Below are 26600 nucleotides of genomic sequence, written 5' to 3' on the forward strand. Positions count from 1 at the left end.
TTCTTACTTGAGCGCTATTCAGGTTAGCTATAGGCTATGATATAAACGAAGCTTTCTTCGCAATAAAAATTCAAATTCAAACTAGAGCTATTTATATCCCTTTCTTCTCTGTGCCATCGTCATTTTTGCGCTCTTTTCATTAGTATACCCACTGCCTCTCTTGTTTTTAGTCCACGGGGTATTGTACTGCGTTTACCTTACGTTTTCGTCAAGGGGAACAAGTCGTTTAAAGAATGTGCGAAGCATCTTTGATAACTCTCCGTAAGCGCCAGTCTCAGTTAATCTCAGTTTTCATAAATTATGTACAGCCGGCCAAATCTTTAGATAGCGTGCACGACGGCCGCTAGACGGCCGCTGCCGGTGTCATTCGGTTCTTCATGGGCGCAGGTCCGCCTAATAAACAGTTTGTTTTTGAAGCCATTTTCGCTGTGTTACTGACCGCCATACTGCCGTCGTGACAACAGTCTCGGATGGGCGCTACAGTTTACTACAGACAGCGGAGCACTGGAAGTTGTCAATGAGCAGATATACTTAGAGCAGGTAGTGACCGCAGGTCCCGACCACGAGAATGATAAAACTAGGAGCCTAAGAATGCGATGGACTGCATGCGGCACGCATTCTCAGGTATGAATAGCAGTTTGCCAGCAGAAAGTGTGCAACGGCTGTATGTTACAGGTATACTAACCTATGGCACAGATACTTCCCTCTAACGCGGCAAGCTACGGAAAGGAAGATGATACGTGTAACATTAAGATGCAGGAAGAAAGAAGAACAGGTCGAGGAACAAACGCGAGTTAATTATGACAGTCTAGTCGAAATCAAGAAGTAGAAATGGACTTGGGCAAGGCATGTAATACGAACGCAAGCAATCTTATCAGGTGGTGTCAGAGGGTCAGGCAGTAAATGAGATTAGGAAGTTTGCATGAACACAAGGTTAATTGAGGGAATATGGTAGACACCTTTGTTCCACAGTGAACGTAGTAAGGCTGATGATGATACTGATGATAAACTGCAGAGTATCCTACAGCTGTGCGGTTCAAGACCCCCGTTCATAGTTTTTGCTTCCTCAATTCTTGATGCACTGAAGGTGGCTAAACAAACTGGATTTGAATCATCGGAGAGCAGGAGGTCGTAGAGTACACTTGATTTTTGCACCATATATCTGGCGGATGGAATGCTACGTCTTTCAGTTGGTGCCGGTTAGGAGCATGCGACCACGGCTGTTCTTCCTACTTTGGTTTCTTCGATAGACTAATTAGGTTTTCTCGATGAATTTATCAATCGTGAACGAATAAGTGGCAGATGTGTATTATTCGCACCACACTTGTATAGCTGCCTCACAACTTTTACGGCACAAGAAAGAACACAAACGTTCGCACCTAGCCACGCGAGCGCGTGGACGACACAGAAGAAGACAAAGAAGAAGAACGCGCCGACCTAGAAGACGTCACCGCACCGGTTCCCTTCAAAGTTCCGGCCAACGACGCAGTGCTGCAGGCGATACGGCGGCACCGAGCTCTGGGCCATGTCACAGGACGACGAGACGTTGTGGACAGCGCTTGACACAACTCCTCCGCTGAAGGTCGTCAACGTGACGGAGAGCCCCGACTCGGCGGACGCCGAGGGCGTGGTTCCGCTGTCCCAGTCCAGGCGGTACAGCGTAAGTGGGATGTTCCACAGAGCGCGCTATCACCGCGTCGCCTGCACATTTGTTCCAGTAAAAGCAGAGCTTAATAGTTGACCCTGCTGTAGGCTTAGCCCTTGTCCTTAAACTTTAGACTCAGTAGGAAAGCTTGGCACTCAAGAACATCTCAGCTCAGCCGCCGCGTTGGCTCAGTGGCTATGGCGATCGGCAGCTGACCCGAAAGACGCGGGTTCGATCCCGGCTGCGGCGGTAGAATTTAGATGATGGCGAAATCCTAGAGGCCCGTCTAATGTGCGTTGTCAGTGCACGTTAAAGAACCCCATGTGGTCGAAATTTCCGGAGCCCTTCACTACGGCGCCGCTCATATCCTGAGTCGGTTTGGGACGTTAAAACTCCCATAGACCATAGATAGCTCCAATCACTGGACCTCGGCCCGTGGACTCAAAATGCCTATACACTGTCGCTTAAAGGGAAGCTGAAAGGTTTCCCGAAAAAATTGAGTGAAGAGATGCACTTTACAGTTTTCCACCCTTGGAATTCGAATTTCTCATCGAAATTAGGCAGAAGAAAGCGCAAACCTATTTTATTTTGGCGAAAAGTGCAGCAGCGCCTCGGGCCAGCGCGCGCGCCTCGTTGCCGCCTGTGATTGGTTGGGCGCCTCGTGACGTAAACACTGGCGTTGGCTCGGTGAGCCCGGCTCGGTCGCCGCCGATGTAGTAAATGAAGCGCGGCGCGCGGTGGTTCGGGCTGTTGGTTTGATGCTTATATCACGATGGAACACATCGAAGGATCTTGGCGTCATCCCCTACATGTACGAAACAATCGCTAAGAGCAAACCGCTCCAAGGAAGCAACGATGCTGGCGCAAGCGGTGCTTTTGGCTTGAACGAAAGCGAAGTGTCAGCATCTCCACGTGTTGGAAATGTTCTTTCGTAAGCATACTTTTCTAGCCAAACTTCATTCAGAGATACAATACATTAATTTTGAAGCGAGCAATTGTTGTATAGCACTGCTGCACGAAATTTTCCTAATGCAATGTAAGCGGAATGCGATCGTCGGCATTGTTGTCTTGCCGCTTGTCGGTGCTGCCGCAAATCTGCTTGTAATCCACACAGACCACTGACATGCGCAAGAAGTTATAAGGCTCTTTTTGCACGCAAATTTTATGCTGGCATCGCTTCACGGTCGCTGCGTGCCGGCTCGGTTCATAACACACGCGTAAAACAGAAATTTGCGGCGCTTTGCGGCAGAACTCGTCGAGGTGACAAACGTGCGCCTTTCGTTCTGCGTGCCAAGATGGGATCTGGAAGTAAATTAAAATCCTTGTTTAGGCGAGTTGCCTCATACTGCAAGCCTTTGTAGGAATATCTCCATCCGTTTGCGGTCGCCTTTCTCTCAGATCAAGCGACAAGTGATTTTTTTCACTAACTCGATGGCCTCGTGCTGCAACCGAGCAGGCCGAATCGCAAGGCTTGCTGTAGAACACGTAGCGCACAATTATATATTATTATAAATGTATGAAGCCATGCTGCACTCGGCAATTTTTTACGACTACATGTGTTATTATAAATGTATTCCTGGCAGAACACTTTACTGGTATTGGCTGCATTAGAACGTGAACAGACTTGTCAGCCTTGTCATCAATTTTAGAAAAGTTCGATGCAGGGTCCTCAGCAGCATCTGCCAGTGGAATTCGACTTGTTGCACAGTCCTGATTTGTATTGCTGTTTGGTGTGTATTCTTGACTGTCTGGTGTGGAGCCTCCAGGTATGATGTCGTTTTCCATGCAGTCTTGATTTGCACTATCGTCTGGTGTGCAGTCTTGATCTTGCAGCAGTTCGGCAAGAACCTGAAAGGCATAAGCAATATGATGTTATTGTTGCAAACAGAACAAAAGTGTGCTTCAGTATGAGTAAAATCTTCTGGTTTATTTCATAAACTGTTTTGTTGATTGGCGAGCTCCGTGCAAAGTGAGGTCATTTATTATATACCAGGTGTTTCTTTAGAAGGTCCAAAATTTATTTTAAAAAATGGGTAACTAACCTTGTATTAATTTTATCCCTGGGGCTATAATGGGGGATATGGCAGACACCAGTAATAGGCAGAAGGCTTCCATTCGCTCACTAAATTGCATATCTTAATTAAATTTTTATTTTCATATCATGTTGTATTTGCAGATTTGGAGCACATCCTGCAAATTATAGCCAAGCAAAAAAGATCTCTTTAAAAACTTACACCCTGACAGGCAACTTCACACGCTAACACAGCGCCAGAGGGCGCGTCCGACGTAGATCGCTCAAAAAAAAAAGTGTACGCATTGGGGCCGGACTGCAAGCGCCATGACTGCGCACATTGGGCGCTGACGAGGCGGCTATCAGCCAGGCCCCAGGCGAAACCAAATTGAAAACGAACCGCCGCGCGCCCGTATACCAGAAACATCTGCAAAGAGTTTTCTGGGCGCTCCGAGCACGAAGAAAAATGTGCCGCGTATTACTCCCTATGTTCTCGCCACTGAGGGCTACGCATTAATCCTAGAATATTTGAGCTCGAGCATAATTGAGTAAAGAGGCTGCATATAACGTCTTTTCACGTGCTCGCTTACCGAACGAAGTTCTCAGCTCACGCGCGGTGCGCAGTCTCCGGTTGTGAGGCGCACTTCGCGTCGCTCCAGCTCTTGCAGTATTATAGTAGCAGTTTAAGATTTTTATTCAGCCAAAAACTTTAGCGCCGAGCTCTGATATGAGCAATGCTGTACGAGATGCAGGATGCATGCCTGCGAGCATAACAGCTAAGCACTTATTTTGTAAGCTGCAGTTTGCTGCCGTCCTGACGTTCTCATTCCAGCGCCGTTCATCTCACTACTACCGAAAGTCTTGCATCCACGAAATTACGCGCCTACACTACATAGAACACCGGTTCGCGCAGTCAAATTCTCATAGCGTTAACACACAAATTCTTACCTCGAGCTTCCTCCTTTTCGCGAAAGCTGGCCTCAGTGGCGATGACGAGCTCCTGTGCGCGAAGACAGACTGTATTGCGCCGGGTTTCAATCGAGCCGACTTTGTTGACAGGCCCAATGAACGCATTATCGACAGGCTCTGGTTATAGTCTTCATCACGAAAGTGGTCAAAGCATAGCATTGTAGTCTTTGAGGGCTTGAAATCCCTTCGCTTCACAGCAGCGATCCACCTCGCGGAAATCTTATTTTGCGGGAAATAATGAAAGACCACATCGTCGCGGCCGCTGGTGTTAGTGCAGCCGAAGTCTGCGCAAAACGCCGGCATGATGGTCCCCAGCTTCACTCGATGCTGCACACGTTTCTGTACGTCACCACAAACATAAAAACGCACAAATACAGGAACATACGACAGATCGAAGCAGCATACGATGGCACGCACGCAGAAACAAGCACGGTCGCGGAGGCTGCGAGGCGACGGAACACCAATGTTTACGTCACCACCCCACGGTTTCCGGTTTCGGCTCGCATCGTCAGGGTCATCAGCAGCGCTCGGCGGACAGCGGGGGGCGGAGCTACCGCGCAATTTTAAACGGCGATTACGTCGCTCCTAAGTGATTAATCTGCAAAAAAATTTCACCCGCATGATTTTTAAGGTTTCCACATCCATACGTGAGCATCTTAATGAATTCGAAAATCTCTTCAGCTTCCCTTTAACCGCTGCACCACTGTGCCAGGAGTGGTATGAAGGCTCTCAGGGATCTGTGAACTTAACGCCGAAAATGACCAATTCTGTATATAGGGATTAACACATGAACGCTATGGCGTCATACCCTTAAGGAGAAGCTTAATTCCAGAAGCCTGCTCGACCTTGAAAAACGAGGTTTGAACCGAAACTGAAGTGCTCGCGGACCTAATTCTTATTTGGCCTAGCCACCCCAAATCGTCCGTCGTTTTTTTTTTCTTTTTTCACTCCCGCCTTTCTCTCTCCCCTTAGGGCGCGATTAAGGTGTCCGCCGAGAAGTAGGACAGCTATTGTGGGTTTCATTCCTTCAAAAAACAGTTTTTTAGGCGGCCACTCAGAGTGAGACGCGGCCGAAATGTAGGTACCACTTCACTGCCAGCAGCTGGTTACGAAAAAAAAGAATTCGTAGGAGCTGTCCCACCGGATGGTCAAGTGAACTACGCGGTCATGTTGTAATGCAAGTGAAATGCAAAAGACGCCATATGCTGTGCGATGTCAGTGCACGGTAAATATTCCCGAGTGGTCTAATTTCTTCGCAGCCCTCCACTACAGTGCCTCTTCCTCTCTTCTCTTTTTCAATCCCTCCTCCATCAATTCCATCACAGCGTAGTTGAGGTAGCCGGCGAGTTTTGAGACCGTTGCTGCGTCTTTCCTTTAACCAAAACTAAACCTCAAAACCAAGACCAACGGAATATACCGGGTGCCCCAGCTAAAGATATCCAAGCTTTTAAAATAGACGGAGTGGTGTGGCCCCGTGAAACGAACTTGGGGCTATTGAGAGTCGCGCGGCCTAGTCTGCAGTATGTTTGGTTCTCCATAGTTAATTACTGAATTCTAATTATAATTCTTGATTATGGCTTCAGGAACGAAGGGTCAATTCGGAAGTTGTAGACCGTCTTTCGAAGCACAAGCTGCAGTATTTGGCAAAAATATGCAGCCAACGGTTGCTTGTAAGGCGCGAAGTAGGTCTCTCGAACACCCTTGAAAGTCCTAGGTTTAGGACCACTGTCACCATTGTGAGATTTGAAACGCTGCCGATGCGAAACTAGCCACACTGCATGGCCCGGGACCAAACCGCGTGAGGTGTACATTTTTGTCAAAGGCTGTACATCGTTGTTAAGGCAGCCGCTTCAGAGCCAAGTTTTAGCGCAGCGGTATGATTCAGCAGCTGCACGTAGCGGCGTATTTCTGCTGACTTCCTTCAGTGACTTAGCTGGCCTTGACGCATGATTCGAATGGCTCACTTTAGAAGCGCATCATGCTAAGATGCCAGCCATATTACAATTCAAGTTTAGAAACCACCACAGTTTCACTGAATAAGTTTATGAATGGACAGCTTATTAGCTGGAAGGCTTAAACTGAATCCAGTATATGTATAATAGTATCTGGGAACCACGCCGCGGTGGCTTAGCGGTTATGGCGCTCGGCTGCTGAGCAGAAAGACGCGGGTTTGATCCCGGCCACGGCGGTCGAATTTTGATGGAGGCGAAATTCTAGGGGCCCGTGTACTGTGCGATGTCAGCGCACGCTAAAGAACCCCAGGCGGTCGAAATTTCCGGAGCCCTCCAGTACGGCGTCTCTCATAGCCCCAGTCGCGTTGAGACGTTAAACCCCAATAAACCATAAACCGTATCTAGGAACCTTTTACGCAGCGCCCAATATGAAAATCCACATAGTGTAGTTGGAGCATAAAAGCGGCATGCACTAAAGTTCTAACCATTCTCACACACGAACTGCGCTTACCTGGGGACTTCAGGGGTGCCTCTTCATTAGCGGAAGGCTAACTCACGGAGACCGACAACTAACACGCCACTGCGTGATTTCTCTCGCGCAGGAACACTCGACTCGCCGCATTTCTTCGCTGCTCTACCAGAGCCGCAAGCACTCTTCCAAAGTCTTCTTCTATAGCTCTGTGCTACTGTCGCTGCTCGTGCTGTCCAGCTTCGTCATCCTGTTCTTCTTGCGCCAGATCAAGGCCGTCATGGTCACGCACCAGGCCGCCGACGTCTGTGGCACCGACGACTGCATGCTGCACGCCAGCGAACTGCGCGCCCGAATGAACGTCGGGGCCGACCCCTGCCACAGCCTCCACGCCTTTGTCTGCGGTTCCAAGGCTTCGCCGAGAGAGCAGGAACAGCGAGAGATCAGAATCTACAACGAGGTCATGGCCTACGACTCGCAGAAGTACCAGACGGCGGGGAATTGCAGCCACAACGCATCCAGCGCGGATCTGAAGGCCCTATTTGCTTACAAACTGTGCCTGGAGCGGCCACGGACCGGAACTCCGGGTCCTTTTATCAGCTTCATGAGAGAGCGAAGAATACCGTGGCCAAGCGATCCACCCGAAGACGTTACCCTTCTGGACGTCCTTTTGGACCTAGTAATCAACTGGAGAGTCGCACTGCTTTTTGACCTGAGACGAAGCACGAGGAAGTTCCACACTGCTAGCTTCGTATTCCAGGAGCCCGGGCCCTTGATTGATCTCAGACGGCGGCAGGTTGAGCGGGTGTACAAGAGCGGAATGGCGGCGGACTCTCTGGTACGAGGAATAGCAGAGTTCCTCAGCGGACGTAACATGTCCAGAGAAGAAATCGATATATTGCGTCGTGACGAGATCACGCTGACGTCAAAGTTAACCGCGTGCAGCGACGACGAAGGAAATGACGTTATTGTCACGCTACAGCAGATCCAGGACATGAATCCTAACGTAACGTCTCCCACCTGGCTGACACTCCTAAAACGGCACATGAACGACGATTTGTTGACTGCAGAGACAACGTTTTTCGCTTACGACGAGCGCCGCCTTCGAATTCTAACCGAAGCGCTTACCTCACTTCCACGAGCAAGAAGTCTGAACGTAGTTGGGTGGATGTTTGCCTACACTTACATCTGGACAGTCGACCCCAGCTACGACTCACTGCACCCTTACGATGACCCTGGACTGCAGATGAACAGGACGCTTTGCTTCCTAGGCGTTCACGAATCGTTCGGTCTTCTGCAGATACTGCACGATTTTGTCAAGCGCTTTGAGCACGGCGACATCCAAATGACCTCAGAAGTCCTGCAAACCACCACTGAGACGCTCGTACGGCTCGTTCGAGAAACTGACGTCATAACGGAGCCATCAAAGAGAACCGCCGTTGAAAAGATAAAGAACTTGTGCCAAGAACGGTGTACCGTGAGAGTGTCCAACACGCGTCGCCTCGAGTGGCTTTACAGAAGCTTTCCGAATAGGTCTTCAAGCTACTTCGAATCCTGGCTTGAGACTCGACAAGCGCTCGCCGCCGTATTGAAAACAGGCCAATCCCATCCGGCTATGACCGCTCGTTTCAAATGGCGAACCCAAGATATTCACTACCTGTTCTCTACTAATTTTCTGCAAGTCCGAATGTTCGCCTTCTACCCTCCCTCTTTTTACATTCACGGCTCGCCTACGATTTCCTACAGCGGACTGGGCTTCCAGATGGCCCGGAGTATTGTGAAGGCCATAGTGGGACGCGGTCGAAACATTGACGACAAGCTCTCCAAGCGCTTCTGGTGGTCGTCCTTGAGGACGTGCCGCTGGGACGAAGCCAACACGGATGCCGACGAGCGGTTCATCAGGGAGCTGTTCGCCCTGAAACTAGCCGTCAAAGCGTTGCAAAGCGCCTCCGGCGATGACAAAGCGTTTTTGCCGCTGCGGTCCCTGGAAGAATTAACAGGAAGACAGACGTTTTACATCAGCTTTTGTAGCCGATTCTGCCACCGTGTGGATGGTGAAAACTGGTGCAACCTCGCCATGCACGAAGACGGCTATCGGCATGCCTTCAGCTGCCATTCTACTTGGCCTAGGTACTTGAAAGCCGAACCTGAGTGTCTCGTTGTGTAGCGTACGACGCTGCGTACATTATGCAGCGTGATTGCATTGACCCTAAGTTATGTTCGCACGTGCAGTGCTATTTCAGCGCCATTGACGTTTTGTTGTAATTACTTTCCTTAGAATCTGCGTATGCTGGGCAGTCAAATGCGTGGGATGTAAGCTGCATGGTCCGGAAGACGTACTGTGTGCCGCTTATGTTTTATCCTTTACGAAGTGACACATGAGCATTACTTTCTTGTGAGCACTGTCTGTGGGCGTATTCCATATAATACGTATGATATTGAGAATGGTTTTGCGCATGCAATATTTTTTTCAATGCCAGGAACCGCTTCCTCGCATACCTTTCTCCGCATAATCGACTATGTGCGCAGACTGTTCGCACTACCGCAGATGAAAGTGTGCATGGCCAGTGAAATTGAAATGAGTCTGGTTTAAAGAAGCTTTCTATTCGAAGACAAGAAGTGGAAGGAAATTGTTCGCAGATTTTTAACTGCGGCCACAAGTTCTTACTGTTTCTTTCCGCAATTCTCTCTCAACTGCGTGGCTCCTAGGTAAGCAGGACATTGTTCAAATGCACTTGAAAATCGGGTAAAGAATTGTTGGCTCTTTTGTACGCATCTGTGTGCGTGCAGGCGTTGGATGTCTACCGCGCTCGTGGCTTGAGAAACTTTAGCCAGGATGAGGAATAAAGGGGTCACTTTTTTCGGGGCATTCAAAAAGTTCACTGGTTAAAAAAAGTCTGTTCCTCTACAACAAATGTGCAAAGAATTCCATTTTCGTGGAAAAAAAATGTTTAGCTTCAACTAGCATCCGGTCTCATTTCGCACGAAACTCTAAGCGCAGTCGTTAGTTGCTACAAAACTCGTGAAGATAGTCTTAAGCCGCTCTGGGATGTGGTGCATGGCGTGCGCGGGCACGCGGCGTGTTCGCCCACAAACGCCATACTAATTGCGTAACTCGGCCTCAACTTCACGCTCCCGGCACGCAAACATACAAAACAAATATCAGTATCATTATCAGCCTAACTACGCCCACTACATTTTTTTTATTAACCCTGTCCTGTGCCAGCCGTGGCCCTCTTATCCATCAAATTTAATCCTCGTCCACCCTGGAGTTAATCGTAGGCGCTGCACAGTTTAACCTAAAAAGAACAAAAGCCAGCAAAAACGTTCAACACTGTCGGGCGCACACTACTCCCTGAATGTTTATTCTTGGCCGCCACGAAGAAAAAGAAAACGTTTTTAAGTAGGATGGCTCAGTGGCCTAGTTATTGAAAGAGGAAGTTGGCAGGGAGGTCACATTCGGCGGTCGATGCAAATAGCGCGCACAAAGGCCCACTAGGATAGGAGCCTGTCTCTGGCGCCAACAGAGTTCTAGGGCATAATCCAATCCTATAAGCAACCGACCGGGGTAATGTGCAGGGCATGGATTCGCTGTAGTCCGACGCACTTCCACAAAAGGCCATATATTGTCGGGCTCGTACCCGTGTTACATGTAGAACAGGACACTTGTAAATGCTAGGCAACTTGATGCGCATATCAGGCAGTCGCCGTCTCTTGGCAGCGTGGTTTCTCCACTTAGCAAGAATAACGCTTTTGGTAGTGGGCGCCTAACTGTACGTGCTGAACGTCTTCCCTAGCAAAGCAATCATCTCATCAACGAATTAACTTCGATATTTTCTCAATCCAGTTCTCTGAATATCACCCCCAAACAAGCGATGAGTAGTACTCGAGAGATATCGTGTGTCCCAGCTTGATACCTTTCCTGATTGGTATTGTATCACTTTCCCTATGAGGGACCGCCCTGGATTTACAGGCAAGACAGATATTTGCCAGTGTCTATGCCTCTTCTACACCCCGGCTACGCAATGGCAGCACGACTGCTGCGGTTTATTACAATGAGTAAGATTCTTAATCTATGTAGGCTGTGTGTGTATATATAGGGTTGCTCTAATTCTATTAGCTATTACCTCAGTGAACGCTTTGTAGCCAACGGACAGTATTAAGCTGATCGGTCTATAGTTTTTCAAGTGTTTTGCGTACCCTTTCCTATGTATTAGGATAACCTTTAGCCTTCTTCCAAGATTCCGGTACGTTCGAGGTCGGCAGCCATTGCGTATAGAAGGTAGAAAGTTTTGCTACCACGACCTCCTCATCGTCTTTCCAAAGATATGCAGCTATCAGATACTTAACAGTTGTTTTTCCATTCGCACTACTTAAAGGGACCCTGAAATGATTTTGATAGCATATTCTAGTGCAACAGATCTGTAGAGGAGGTCTTTGTGGGTATTCGAGTCAAATCTGAAAGTTATGCGTGGACCCTATAATTCAGAAATATATATTATATTTAAAAATCGCTGCTCGCAGTAGCTTGCACCGATTAGGGCGACACCCAACCGTGCATGCCCTACCTCGATGACGTCAGTAAGCAGACGGGCCAGCCTTCAAGGTCACCCCGTCTCATAGAGTTCATTGCTTTCAACTAGAGGGTAAGCTGACGGCGCTGCACTTAATCTACAGCCGGGTTTTTTCGGGAACAGAGTGGCGTTACTGACACGTACCATTCCGAAAACGCCATTCTCCGTGTGTGCGCGCATACGTGCTGCTTCAGAAAAGGGCCGTCAAATCACGCACCTCGCACGCAGACGAACGTAATGCGCAAAAGTCATAGTAGCGAAAACGCAACAGCACACGACGCCAATAAAAAATTTCTATTTTCCGAAATGCAATTAAGAAACCTCTTAAAGCGTTTTAGCAACATTTTTTTATTTATTTCTTTTTAAAGGTAGTTTCTGTAGTGTGCAATACTTGGCCAATAGGAGAGCAAGCCGTCACTTATTTTGTGCAAACTTTACATTTTTACATGATTTTCGCCCCAAAAGTTGTGGTTCTGCAGTCGGTAGCGCACCGGCCCATGATGCTTACGGCATCCATGGTGGCTAATGTGGTCCTGACTCCTGAGGAAGCCCATGATAACTTCCATCGACGAGGCGCTAGCTTACCTTCTAGGCCCCGTCTGCCCACTGACGTCATTGTGGTAGGGGACACGCGGCTGTGAGGTGTCGCCCTAATCGTTTGCGAGCAGCGTTTTTAAAAAATTATTTCCAATTTGGTTTGGTCTGGTTTATGGGGTTTAACGTCCCAAAGCGACTAAGGCTATGAGAGACGCCGTATAGTGGAGGGCTCCGTATAAGGTGCACCCAGAGCTTTCAAATTTGACTCGAATAACCACAAAGACCTCCTCTACAGGTCTGTTGCACTGCAACATGGCCATCTAATCATTTCAGGGTTCCTTTAAGGCTTCCTTTAGTTCCTATTTGGTTACCGGCGGATTGTTCGACTCCTCCGTATTACTATGGTGTCTAGTATTACTGCCTCTGTCATTATCACTTTGATTATTTCGACTGCTGCACAGAAATGTGCAGAGCTCCTCGACTAATTTGTAATATTTGTAATGACATACTGCCCGCCTTGCCTCTCAGTTCGTATATCAGAGTTTTGCCTGTGACTCTTGACTGCGTTTAGGCCACATCCGTTCTTTAAACAGAAACTATACTCACGAAGCAGCCTGTATATTATAGTAAGGAGTAGTTGAATAGAGCGAGCTCGGCAGCACAGCAGCTATCTGGAGTCACGCACGCAATATTCTCACCTTCCATGTGTTCTTTCAGGACCTTTTACCGGCACCTGACAGCCGATGTGAGCGGTGCCTATGCGGACGTTACAGCTGCCTGGTCAGCATGGGCGTCCGGAGGGGGGGGCAAGGGGGGGCGGCTGCACCCCCCTGGAAAATCACTCACTCGAACCGTGAGTGATGGCCGCACGCCAGGGGCGGTGGTGCGCTCAGTCAAAAGGGTAAAAGCAGCCCCGCATGGTCACATCTGCGAAATGCCGCGTCCGGGCGTGCGTCGTTCCGCCGTTTTCAAACCACGCCATCGTTAGCTCTACTGAAGGGCGACCTGTTCCAGACATACAGCGGCACCGGCGAGCATGTGTTTCGAGCCGCCTTGAGATGGGTGTCTGTTTCGTTGATCTCTAGAGAGATAGCGACACGGAGGCAGACAGTGCACGGGGCATCTTGTTTTCGCCTATCGTTACGCCGGTCACCGATGAATTCTTAAGGAGGGAAGGTAAAATCAGCCGTGTCCACCCCCGCTTTGTCGGGCTGCTCAGGGGCAAGCGGGCGATGAGTTGGCGCCGCCGCCGCTCGCTGTCTCCTCCGATCCACGGGTAGCGCAGTTCGGTAGAAGCGCCGCTTTCAGAATCTCCGGCAAAGGGGATTAGCTGCTTTTGTTCACGGCGACGCAGTCTCCCGAGGCGCCCCCACACCAGCGTTCTTTGCGTCTTCTGCGAAAACCAGCGCCTTTGGTCAACGCAGCCCGATGGCGCCTGCCTGGCTCGCCTGTCACCTCTGGCTGGGCCTCAAATCACAACAGCGCCCATGTACTGTGAGTGTCAGTGCATGGTAAAGAGACCCAGGTGGTCGACATTACCCGGAACTCTGTACTACTCCGTCCCTCATAGCCTGAGTCGTTTTGGGGCTCTGAACCCCATAAAAACACAAAAACAAATTTTCCGACTGGAGTGGCGAGTGTCCCTTCCCCTCGGAAGTTGCGCGGCGTTCCTTTCACCCCCAAAGTGCGCATTCGGGGATACTGCGGCAAGTAAGCCCTTGCACGTGTGCGCGCCTCTGTGTTTGTGCTTGGGTGTTTTTAGTGGCCGGTTGTCAGCGAAGCTGAGAACAACCAAGACAGCGGACGAGAAAACGACGAGCGGAGAGCAGTGTGTGTGCGGTTGCTCGACTGTGCGGATGCGCAAGCAAGATGGAGCGAGGTGTATGAAGCTGCGAGCGTGCATTTATCTTGTAAGTAAGTTTTCGTTGTATATATAGTCATCTTTTGTTTTCAACGTACGCGTTCAACAGTTTTTCCAATCAATGTGTATGATGAGTGTGCACCGAGAGCGTGTAATGAAGCACAGAAGTGAATTTATCACACGTGTAATTACGCAATTCGCCCAGAAAAATCCGAGGCGCCTACAGTTGCTGTTCAAGGAAGACTGACTGAGTGACTGTAGTTGCGTGTTTGTGAACATATTGTGCTGTGTGCTGGTCATCAATCCGGGTGAGTCGAGAACCCGTATGCAGCAAGACTGAGCACTCTTCTCCAAGAAGTGATATAGCATCTTTTTGCATTTTTATTAATTTTAGTTGTTTCTTCGTTGATAAACTCCAATGTACCTCTCCTAGCCGCGCTTTAATTTGCTGTTTGTAATTTTTCTTTCATGTGTGCATTTTGTTTAATTTTTATTTATATATAAATAAATAAATTTACTCCGCAAATAGCGCCTTTCTGCTACGAACATACCCCCCCCCCCCCCCCGGGGCACCAACGGGCCCCCCCCCTGCAAAAAATTCTGCGGACGCCCTTGCTGGTCAGGCAGCCCGTCATCTGGACCATCCAGCCGTGGCCTCCGCGATCAAGTGCGCCGTTTAAGCAACGGCGCGCAGCCCGAACTGATCGCGGAGGCCACGATTCGGCGAGCTCTTTGCACCGTTGCCCCGTGGCGCCCGTAGACACATCGGCGCTGCGGACCCTCCCCCGCGGGGCACGGAGCTCCTGACCACGTGGGAGGAATGGGAGATCCTACTGAGCTCGACGGACCCGGCCAGGCAGAAGATCGCCACTGTCTGGGCCGCCCATTGTCACGGAACTCAACTTATATCAACGTATAGAGTGCAGGGCCGTGCGGGGACCCAGGGACCGTGTCCCTGATCCCTTGGTCATTAAAGTTATGTCTCGCTCTCTCGGCGCTGCGCTAGTCGCCATCCGCCTCCCGAAAACCGGCACCGTACCAAGAGCGACACCATTCGGACCCATCGAGGAAGGCACGATGGAAAGCTCAGGTAGATATATATATATATATATATATATAGTTGCAGGAGGTCTTGTCGTTCAATGGGCCAGGAAGACTTGTAGAAGAAGGGGTCACAACCTTGCAATTATCTTGATTTAATACCGACAGTTTCGGACGGAGGACCGTCCTTCCTCAGGGTATACACAAGAATGAACACAGTTTCTCATTTTCTACGCAGCGTGCGCAAAGGGTGAGGTGAAACCACTCTCTCTCCCGTTAGTGGAAAGGGACGCAAAGTCAGTATAAGCCGCAAGTGCTCCAGTCCATTTAGGGGGAAGAGGGTGACGGTTGCGAAGGACAGGGAAGGGGGAAAAACATATATGCACAAAAATATAAAAATAAAGGAAGCAAAAGTAACATTAAAAAATAAAAATAAATATAGGAAGGCAACGGCGGAGGCTTGGGTAACAAAGCTATAGAAATAGATAGGGAGGGAACTAGTTGCTTCTCAGAAGGAATGTTTCGAGAGAAGCTCCCTTCGGTGTGGGTGGTGAACCCAGCAGAATTAACACAAACAATATTCTAACAAGGAAAGTACAAAGCAAAACCACAAATAAAACAAAAAAAGAAACACAAAAAGAAGAAAGAAACAAACAAGCGCACGCATGCATGTGTACAGTGTATAACATCACAGAACGGACCGCTCCCCAGCGGTGCAGGTGTTTTGGACCGTTGTAACGTGAGTTACGAGTCAGCCACAACATTTAGAGCTGTTTAAGACAAGCCCGTTATCGCCACGGCGGAAGCGCGGCGCCGCGGTCGAGGGAGGCAGGGCGGCCGGCCAGACGCCGTGCGGGAACCCGATCCCGCAGCCGAGTGCCGCGGCGTCCGACCCACAGTAGGCCATTCCCTTCGTGCTTTTCGTCGCGAAGGCATTCGAGCACAGACTGGTTTTTCAAAAGAAGGGGCCGAAAGGACGGGTGAGAAGGAACCTAAAGAGTAAGTACGTTCAGAAAAAAAAAATTAAGAAAAGTAAGAATGGGGACGTGGGACCCCGCAGAGTGCAGGCTTCATGGAAGAGGAGGGATTCCAGACGTTCAAATTGTTCTAGCTAGTTAGGCTTTTGAGGAAGGTAAAATTGCCCAAGTTTTCATTAATTCCATGTGTTAGTGTCCGAAATTTGTGTATGAAATACGACTCTCTTTGTTCTCTTTGGCGACTTGTTTGGAAACCCGATTGGAGAAGGATGACGTGAATGTTTTCGAAAGCATGCTGGCGCAGGCACAGGTGCTTAGAAAAAGGAAGATTTGGCAGCGCGTGAGTATGGGCCTTGTGGTTGTTAAAACGCAACCTGAACGGTGTTTCCGTTTGACCGATGTATTCCATGCCACACACACTGCAGTGTAGCATATACACTACGTTCGCGCTGTCGCAATTCAGGGTTTCCCTAATCCTGAAGGTGAAATCGGAGAATGTTCCTTTAGCGATGGTTGTAGTCTGCATATGACTGCAAACCTTGCAACGTGGCTTACGGCACGGTTGACATCCAGGACTCGGGTTGGAGTTGGGCGTTGTTTTGGACTTAACTAAAATGTCCCTCAGGTTCCTACTGCGCCGGTATACTGCTCTTGGTGGTTGTTTAAAAATGAGAGACAAGTGACTGCTTTGCTGGATAATATTAAAATGTTTTGATAGGATACTATTAACACGTGGAATGTTAGATGAATGCGTGAGAATAAGGTTGCTTGGCCTTTCACTATCCCGCGATTGTGGGGAATTTATTATTTTATTCCTGTCTAAACCACGAGCTTTCAGGATAGCGTCATCGACGATGGACGCTGGATATTCCTTAAGTAAAAGATTTGTTTTTAGCTGCTCAGCGTGGTGGTCAAAGTCTTCGAGCTCAGAGCAAATCCGTCGGTATCTGTGAGCCTGTGAGTAGGGTATGCCAGTCTTGCAGTGCCGTGGGTGGCTGCTCTTAAAATGTAGGTACTGCTGGCGGTCAGTGGGTTTTTTGTAGAGGGTTGTCCTAAGCACGCTGCCTTTTTTCTCTATTTGAACGTCCAAAAAGTTTATAAATTTTGTGGAGATGCTGTGGGTGAACGATATGGAAGGATGAAATGCGTTATACCTCGCTATGAATGCCAAGAGGCTGGCTTCGTCGTGCGGCCAAATGAAAAAAATATCGTCCAGGAAACGTTTATAAAGGAGTGGTTTCAAGGACTGAGTGTCAAGGAATTCTGTTTCCAGTGCTGCCATGAATAAGTTAGCGTAGGCCGGAGCCATCTTTGTTCCCATCGCCGTGCCGTTGACCTGAAGATAGTGTCTTCCCTCAAATTCAAAGTTGTTGTAGTTCAGTACTAAGCCTAGGATTGCAGAAAGAGTTTCCTCATCAAGATGAACGGGGGGATCTGTCCTTAAGTATGCATCCACTGTCGCGCGTATGCCGTCTGGGTGGGGGATATTTGTATATAAAGATGTCACATCCATTGTAACCAAGAAGCTTCGGTTGGGAATTTTGAGGTTAGATATCACTCTGAGAAAGTGATTTGTGTCCTTAATGTAGGCCGGGATAGTTGGTATAATGTCCTTCAAAAGGAAGTCGAGGACGCTAGATATTTTTTCGGTGAGTGTGCCGTTGCTCGACACAATGGGACAGCCCGGACGGTTGGGTTTGTGTATTTTCGGGAGTAGGTAGAACCGTCCAGGGACTGGTCTGACTGGAGTCATTGCTTTAAGAATTTCCCCGGATATCTTTTGATCTTGATGAAGTGATTTTAACTTATTGTTAATTTCGATTTCGAATTGACCTGTGGGATCACTGGTTAGCTCCGTGTAAAATTGTTCGTTTTCCAATTGCCGGAAACCTTCTGTTATGTATTCGGACTTGTCCATAACAACAACAGCACCGCCTTTGTCCGCCGGCTTGATGACAATGTCAGATCGCTGATTTAAAGAGTCGAGGGCTCGCCGTTCCTCGGATGAGAGGTTGTTCGGGACTTTTTTTGATTTTGATTTTGAATATGAGGCGATGATATCCTTTTGAACGGCGGCGATGTACATATCCAGATGTTTATCTCTGTGTTCGTTTGGAGTCCATGATTGGTTTGATGTCCCGGGTATGTTGATTTCACGGTTGCTTTCGCGGTTTCGGAAGTACTCGCGCAGACGTAGATTCCTTGCAAAGTTATCCAGATCCTGATATAATTGGAATTCGTTGAATTTTCCCGTTGTCGGGCAGAAAGTTAAACCCTTGGAGAGCAACTTTCGTTCCGAAGGAGAGAGTGGATGGCTCGATACGTTCACAACGTTGTCAGCCTCGATGGAAGACCGGCTAGTATTAGGTTGCTCAGGGCCTAGCGTGCTTTTAGTAGAAGGCGGAATTGGTGAACGTGGCGCCGGGGTCACACCGTCTCGCCGGAGTTTGCTAAGTTTCTGCATATTTGTGTCTTTTTTCTTTCGTTCTTCGAATTCTTTTAGCTGAGTTATTTCTCTCGGCGTAAGGTCCGGTTCACGACGTAAGGATTGTTCGACATGCTCGAATTCGAGAGCTTTTCGTTGGCTGTGCCGTATAATTAGGTCCACAAGACGTAATGAACTGTCATGTAGAATCTGTTTCCATTCCGCGTCCTCATCTGCGTTAAAGGGGTGGAGACACCAAATTTTGAAGCTATAAAAAGCCTGCTATGGGATTCCTCTGTATGCAAGGGCACTGACAGCCAGGTGTTGGACACAACAAACGCTTAAAAAAATATTTTAATTCGGTTCCAAAGATTACCTAAATGCTCACTCTCACGATCTAGAGCTATCGCTAGCGCCATCAACCCTGACGTCACAAGGTGGGAAGAAAAATTAAAGTTTTAGTGACGTCATGCCAAAATACAGTGACGTACGATGAGCGGGGCACAGCCGCGTGAGCGCAGTCGACGCACCAGCGAGCCGCATTTGCTGCTAACCGCCCGTCGCTCGGTTTGCGGCGCGCCGTTGCGAGCAGCGTCGCACCGTCCGATTGCAGCTCGCCGCCTGCGTCCGGCCTGTTAGATGTCAACGGCGGGCCGCTCGCGGCAAACGCAACGACGGGAAGCGGCAGCCAATGCGAACGCGGAGAGCGGCAGCGTCATGATGACATAGGGCGCACTCCTTGGAGCCGGGCGGCCTGCGCCAGTCTTTGTGCCGACCGCCGGCATCTGAAGAACGCGATAGTATTGTTTGTTCACGTTCATAGCAAACCCTGGGATATATGAATATCAAAAATGCATCGTTTTTGACGATCGTTGGCAAATACCGAGTTCCTGGTAGAAGTGATGACTGCGAAGCAAGCAAATTTCATCCCATAGCCGGTTTTGTGCGGCTGCTACCTGGTGCGGTTCGCCTGCCGTCTGCTAGTTCCGTTGCTGAAGACGTCGTGGAAATCGAACATATCTCTTATTATGGGACGAGCTCACAGTAAAGGGGTGCCGAGCGGAGCACGTTTCTGAGCGCTGGCCAGTCCCGAAGCGCCCTCAGCTGCGAAGTCGATACGAAACCAGCTAGGCCTAGCGACGACTAGGGCAGTCTGGGACCAGCGCGCAGGTCGTCGCCCGGCGTTGCCGCAGGCAGTGTCGTTGCCGAAAGATCCACTTTTAGCACAGTCATGCTGTCGTATCTCGAATCTAGGAAGCATATCCTTTCTGGTAGCATGGCTGTTTTGTATTTTCTTGTGCGGACGTGAAGTACGCCGAGCCTGCCGGCCGGTCGGCCCGCCTGGATACCGTCTGCCGACGTCATAAAAGCGAGCTGGAGAGTGTTCTTGACGTAAATAATAAACCATGGGACAAGAAATGTGAAAAAATTGTCATTTTTGAGGATCGCTGACTAATACTGAGCTGCTGGTAGAGGTAACAACTGTGATATGAGCAAATTTCTTGCCACAACCGCCTCGCAGCTGCCGCTGGCCCGACGTTCGGGTCCGGCTCGCCTGGCGCCCGCAAGCTCCGCTGCCGAAGGCGTCGAGGAGATTGACCATACTATTATTTTATTGTGAGATGATGCTGTTGACACTAAAGCTATTTGTGAAAAGTAGGCCTTTTATTATAGCGCAGGCGACTTCCGAAGCGCCGGCCGCTTGCGAAACAGGCTATAGGCCTAGCGACGACCACGGCAGCCAGGCAGCCAGGCAGCAGCAGCTATAGCTCGTCGCCCGGAGCGCCCACGAGCGGTGCCGTTGCCGAAAGCTCCCAACATAAGCAGGTATATGCTTTGTCGCTGCTCGAGTATAGCTGGCAGTTCTGATAACAAGGCGATCTTGTCTTTTCTTGTGATATTTGTACACCATCCCAAGCAGCGCTCAGGTACTGCTGCACGGAGGCGAAGTGTGACACCGGTTGTGGGCGCTGCTTGGGTAGAGCGGCGCAGCGATGCGCACTGGCATTTTGCAAAGTGTTTCGCATCCTCACGCGATACGCGAAGGCGATATTAGCGTGTGATAAAAAAAAAAGTCGATGTCCTCACTCATTGGAATCAGATCCGTCAGAATCCGAGCTGCTATAGCCATGCCGTTGTTTTTTTTTTCATGCGCTGGTCAGCACGTGTGTGAGAAAGCAGACGATGCAGCAGTAGGTGCGTCACAACTTTTGTGGGCCCACGTGACCAAGCGAAGTAGTTGATCTTCCCCCTCTGTGACGTCACTGTACAACTCGGCGTTCCGAAACCGAAACTGAAAATCGTTCACCTAAAAATGCGATAATAAATTATTCACTGTGAATATATGAATATTTGAGTGTGCATCATGCTTCCTGGAGCCATAAGAAGCGTTTGAAACTAAGAGAGTGGTCGCGTGGGATTCATATCTAATTCGTTTTTCGATAGTTTTCCGGATTTTTAGAAATGACGGTGAGTGAGTTTCTGGGGAGCGGGCCGTACCTGTGGCGGCAGCAAGTCAGTCGCTGCGCTGTGTTGGGTTGTGTCGTGCCGCCTCGGTGCAGGCCTGTCTCGTCATGTAGCGGCGGCGTGGCGGTACGGGGGGTGTCTCGGCCTCTTGGGTTCTCGGACGAGCCAGTGATGGCGCTGTTCTTGCGCCGCTGCATCCCTGGGTCGTCGCCAGCGATTGTCCACGAACGCTCCATCCCGTAGCGGGGGGTCTGGCACCGAGGGCGCGTTTCAGGTGCTCGCACACGATAGCCACGCCCTCGAAGCTCAGATGATGTCCATCGGCCGCGAGCACTCTCCATGGTGGCAACTCTTCAAGTGCGTGATTGATATATACCACGTCCCTGCCAAGCCGCCGTTGGTGACATAGCCTCCGCACCTGTTCCACAAAGACTTTCGCCTGAGCGTTGAACCAGTGGACGAACCTTCTGTTGGCTCCTCGGCGTCGGCGGTTCAGGGCGCGTGGAACAGGAAGACTCAGGCACACCTTCAACGAGGGATGCTCACGGCCGATTCTCCCCACGATCTCCCTCAGGCTTGACAGAGCGGCAGCGGCGCCCGTGGCCGCGATGTCGGCTGTCCCAACGTGAAGGATCACTCTACGGATGGTGGCAGGCAGGTACTCCAAGAGTGCCGGAATATCCACGAACTTGGCTGATCTGTATACCACGAAGCCAGGGGTGTTTTGTTGCGCCGGGTCGAAATACTCGTACACGTGTTTGAAAAGTTCGTCGCCAATTATAGCAGTGGTGATGGGGTTCCGTGGGAGGTGAATAGATAATCGCTCGGTTGTGTGAGCGCTGGCAGCCATTGTAGTAGAAGTAGTTGCAGTTGCAGAAGTAGTATATATATATATATATATATATATATATATATATATATATATATATATATATATATATATATATATATATATATAGTGCTTAGAATATACTCTAGGCACTATAAAGCTACCGTAGCTCAGGAGAGGCCCTCGCTATCTGAGCTGCACGCCAAAATTGTGCCGAAAATCACGTGCTTTCCCAAGGACTACGGCGGTCTTTGGTCGACGGCGCAGCCCGCTCGCCACAGCGCGGCCGCACAGTCGGAGCACCTCTCCTTCATCCATTGTGGATGCAGCGGTGTCGTCTGCTGCATTCTCGGCGGCGCATGCGCAACTGAGCTGAAACTGCGGCCAAGTATGTAGAGGTAGGAGGAAAGAACTTATCCAACAGAAATGGCATTCCCCCACCCCCTTCGGAACTAGGCCGGGGAGGTAGGAGGCACCGCTTTAGATGCTGGCCGGGGGGTCTAGTGTACCTCTTCAGCCAGTCAGACAAGGCAGAGCTGGAGCTCAGGGTCTGGACTATGCAGCAGGGTCGTGGTGACTCCAAACGTACACGCACCCACACCAGACCCTGGCAAACCATATGTTCCCGGAGGTAAGATCAGATGAGTGTACACACTGCGAGTTGAGAAGGTCCCTCGACCATACAATTGGGAATGCCTAAATTCTCCTGGAAGGGCGCTAAACATCAATTCTAGACAGTCCTGGGAGGTGGGAAAAAGACTTCACGTCCGGCTTCACAAAATGTGACACAACGGCCACTCCTGAATTCTTTCCTTTCTACATGTCTGAGCTGCTTAAAAACGCCTCTCATCCCATCACGAAGTCACTGTTGTCTCATGCCTGCAGTCTTCTTACCTTCCAGGTGTCCCTTCTGGCCCTTTTATTGGCATCTGGTGATAACTGCACAATCAGCGCCTATGCTGAGTTCCTGCCTGGTCATGCACCCTGGCTGCCCAGCGCCAAACAAGTGAGCCACCGTGGCCAAGTTCTTAAAGGTATGCCGAGGACAAATTGAAGTTGGACTGTATCTATTAGTATCACATTCTAATTACAAAAAAATCACTCTCAACGAAAACAGAGCTTTTATGAGCAAGAAAATACCAAGAAACGATGTACATGGTGTCACCATTACCAGCCAATTTGCAGATAAACTCCGCGCGTCAACACCAATTTGTGGCGAGTATCCCAGAGGCTCTATGCCATGCTGCCATTGACTTTAAAACAGTGACCACAGAGTCATTTTTGGAGTAGACATCACAACATTGAATCGAGTGGCGGGAAAATTTACTTCAATTTTGTAGGCCAAAAGTGCCAGAAAGATCCACAGAATCAATTTTTACCTACAACAATAACTGGATGAAGTTGCCCTCATTGCCCCTTGACCGTGGTGGTATTGCTCTTTATCGCGACCAGTATTTACGATTTGTGATTGGTAATTCAACTTCAACTGTTTGCGATAAGTGAACCACAACCCACTAGTACCACAAACTTCAACGCATATTCTAATGCTCATACTATTGCCACCAAGAACAGTGAACTCAACATGAGTACGAGGCAATGCAACATCAGAAACCCGCATAGTTTATGTGCAAGTGAAAAAAAAAAGTAAATATTGTGCGTAAGCCACGTGTCATGGTCCATTCAAAATAACTTTATTTGCTTTCAAGTATAATGAAAATAATAGAGGGAGCAACAACAAGTGTGAAACAGACATTCCTGTACGCCCACGTAACAAGAAGAGGCAACGATTCCTCAGAGTTAGATTATTTGATTCGATTATTTAGATATATGCTCGGTCAGGGAATCGTGGGGATGCGTACGCATGCAGGCACTGGAAAAAAGGGCTACGCACTTAGCCAGCCGTAGGGGTACCAAGCTTAAGGCATTTGTGTTCCTGCGTATATGATATACCACGTAACACATCAGCCAAGACAATAACACGCCACAGAGATAATCAACAAGGGATGCCGGCTAGCGCCAGCACCAACACAGAAAGATGGTACAAGCTGGCTAAAAAAAAAAAAAACAAACACACCTACACTTGGTAACAGCACATACAGCAGTAAGCAAACAATGGCATCAGCATGAACCTGCACACCTTGTTGTGTACACGACACCCAAATAAAAATCAAGACAGGACGACAGTACAGTAGACTGCGCAGATCAGGCCATTATGTTTAATGATGCCATAAACCTTTCATTTTTTTTTTCGCCCTCATGACATCGTAGATCTGTTCAAACAAACTAAAAAATACCAAAGAGATCAGCAGTAAACCACTTTGTCGAAGGCATTGTCACGTATTGCACAGCTTAACTGCGGTGCCTTCAAACAGAATGAATGCCCATTTTTACACGTCGTACAACTTAACTGTTTGTCGAAACAAGACCACGCACCCTAACTCTCATGCACCACAACTCTGCACAGGAAGTGTACACATCTCTGTCGGTGGCATACAGTTGGGCCGCCAAATTACCAGTCCTCCCTTTTTCAACATCAACAAGATAGTTGCAAACGCACTGCAGAACACTGAGGCTTCCTGACCTTTCACCGCACTTGTCAGCCGACTGCTCTCATATCTGCAAACCTGTACTCATACCCGATTGGCCCGTTGGAACCCAGTTACCTGGGTCAGGTCAACAGTGACTAGCTTTCATGTCATGGAAATGCAGACTAGAGTAGACACTCATCAAAAATGCCATCTCTACACAACACCATACAATATACAACAGCAACTGAGTAACAAAACAAACCCTGTGAAAGGAGCAAAATAGTGACTGCCAAAGACTTTTCCAAGGGGAAAAGTGGTGAAGAGCCAGCGGCAAAAGTTTACGGGATGCGGGCACTTGTAAAAAAAAAGGCGAAAATTTATTTGGCGCCGTCATGCAAACCAAACCTCCTGAAATGAGCACAAGTATGAGGAGATACTACAGAAAATTCGTTCCTGAGCGTACGTGTCCCGTAAACTACTGCCAGCAACTGTACATGGCCCTCCACTATTGGAAACTTCGTCTGTTCCACAGATGAAAGAGAAGCCAGCAGAGAGCTTGGCAAAATGAAAAGGGGGAGAACACCGCCGACCCAACATGCAGCCACGTTATGTAGCTCCACATTATGTACACTTAATGTATTCTAGTTCACTCTACTACAGCCGCATTAAACTAACCTGCAGCACATGCACAGTGGTCAGGTGGGTAAGCGCACCTGCCACTGCTCAAGTACAGCAGGCACCTGACTAGTCCATGTCTCTCATGTCTGTCTGTCATGTAGTATGTCTCTCCGGTGCTAAAACTCTCTCAGGAATGCATCATCACAGGGCTTCGAACATGCTGGCCACTCAGCGAATTCTACACCATCAAATGGCAGCTAAATGAGCACATTTTGAGAACAGCCAGCCAACCCGTACAATGTGCAGTGCGCGAGCTTTCAGCCACAGCCAGTGTTGCAGGTAACACTTAAGCACAGGAGCACACACCTTGGGCCGAGTTCAAAGGTCACCATCATGAGTGCCTCAAAATGTGATGCGCTCGTCTATCATGAGAGAAGAGCATGAATGCAAGGATACCCGTTACAAGATGAAAAGGAAAAAAAAATGTAATTCGGAGCACGAAAGCAATTCCCCTCATTATTTATGTCACATATGAAAATGATGCCCGGTTGTCCAGTCTATGCAATAATAATAATAACTTCATTTCTGCCTCCGAAATTACGGTGACAGAGGAGCCGCAGAAAAGGCTGTCACGAACAGCTCGACTAGGCTGCAGCCCCCATATAGCAAGCAGCAGCGACAGGCAATCAAAAGGAAAACATCACACACATGACAGCTTCGTTTATCAAATGAATGAGAAAAAAAAACACATGATTTAAAGCAAAACAAAATAGTAAAATAAAATAAAATCGCGCCTGTAGTTCTGGACATGCAACGCAAATTTCATGTTCGTCAAAGCGGCTTATATGTCTTCAAGACCTTCACGTCTCAAATAACAGTGCAAGTAACGAGCGTAACAGAAAAAAAAAACAATGGAAAGCATGAGTTAATACCAAAACTATGACAGCATATCCACAACTCATATCCATAGAGCAACGAAATAACCATGGATTGTGGTAGCTAATGTCCACAAGAAGGCAATAAGCACGTTTCAACCATTCGAATTCAAGACAGCCCCACAGCTCCCCTTATTCAGCTTCAGTGGTGCCGCAAACACCATGACTTAGGAACAACAGCAGTGCCACATGGAAAGCCATCAACGCAAGCACACACAACTGAGCATGCTGCGATGCACACACCAATAGCACACCACTTCCATACCACACACCAGGAGTACACGAGAGAAAGTCGGGGAAATACCAGACAAGGACCATAGCAAGCTTCTCCGCGCTTCTCGGCAAAAAAAAAGACCTCTTTCTCTCTCTCTCTAGTTTCTTAGCTCTCCATTCCCATTCCTTTCTATTTCCCATAATGCTAAGCGGTAAGCAGAAAACAGAATCAATAGCCTATAGTGTAACACTCGCATATTTCATGTTCGAACCTTCAGCTGAGTCAGCACTTCAAAGCTACACTCTGCCAGGAACTGCCCCTGATGACACAGCAATGCGAAACTACTTGTAACACTGAATGAAAGACAGGATACACATAAGGTGCTGACATTTTTGTCCTTTCTTTGAAGTGATCCTTTGCATTTCATGCAAACTATGGCATTGAATAAAACGCATTAAATCACCGGGTACCGCTTCAGGCTGTGTTAGATATTGCAAATGAGCAAACCACTAATTTTAAAATGCAGCGCTCAGACGCTTCAAAACAACA

The 26600-nt window shown here is 48.8% G+C and overlaps 1 protein-coding gene across 1 annotated transcript; it reads left to right on the forward strand.

Annotated features, from left to right (window-relative positions):
* The first annotated feature begins 1525 nt into the window (after positions 1 to 1525).
* Positions 1526 to 9213, forward strand: LOC149363020 (uncharacterized). Its single transcript, XM_089569859.1, has 2 exons — positions 1526 to 1660; positions 7180 to 9213. Exons 1-2 carry the CDS (start codon positions 1526 to 1528, stop codon positions 9211 to 9213), a joined length of 2169 nt encoding a protein of 722 aa, XP_089425985.1.
* The last annotated feature ends 17387 nt before the right edge of the window (positions 9214 to 26600 follow it).

Source organism: Amblyomma mixtum, chromosome 2, assembly GCF_055824585.1.
Source record: "Amblyomma mixtum isolate Tamu chromosome 2, ASM5582458v1, whole genome shotgun sequence".
NCBI lineage: Eukaryota > Metazoa > Arthropoda > Arachnida > Ixodida > Ixodidae > Amblyomma > Amblyomma mixtum.

Excerpts from the sequence above, each read along its gene's own strand:
- LOC149363020 (XM_089569859.1), top strand. The coding sequence starts at position 1,526 with ATGTCACAGGACGACGAGACGTTGTGGACAGCGCTTGACACAACTCCT. Across the intron at positions 1,661-7,179 it reads CCCAGTCCAGGCGGTACAGC|GAACACTCGACTCGCCGCAT; the intron begins GTAAGTGGGATG and ends TCTCTCGCGCAG.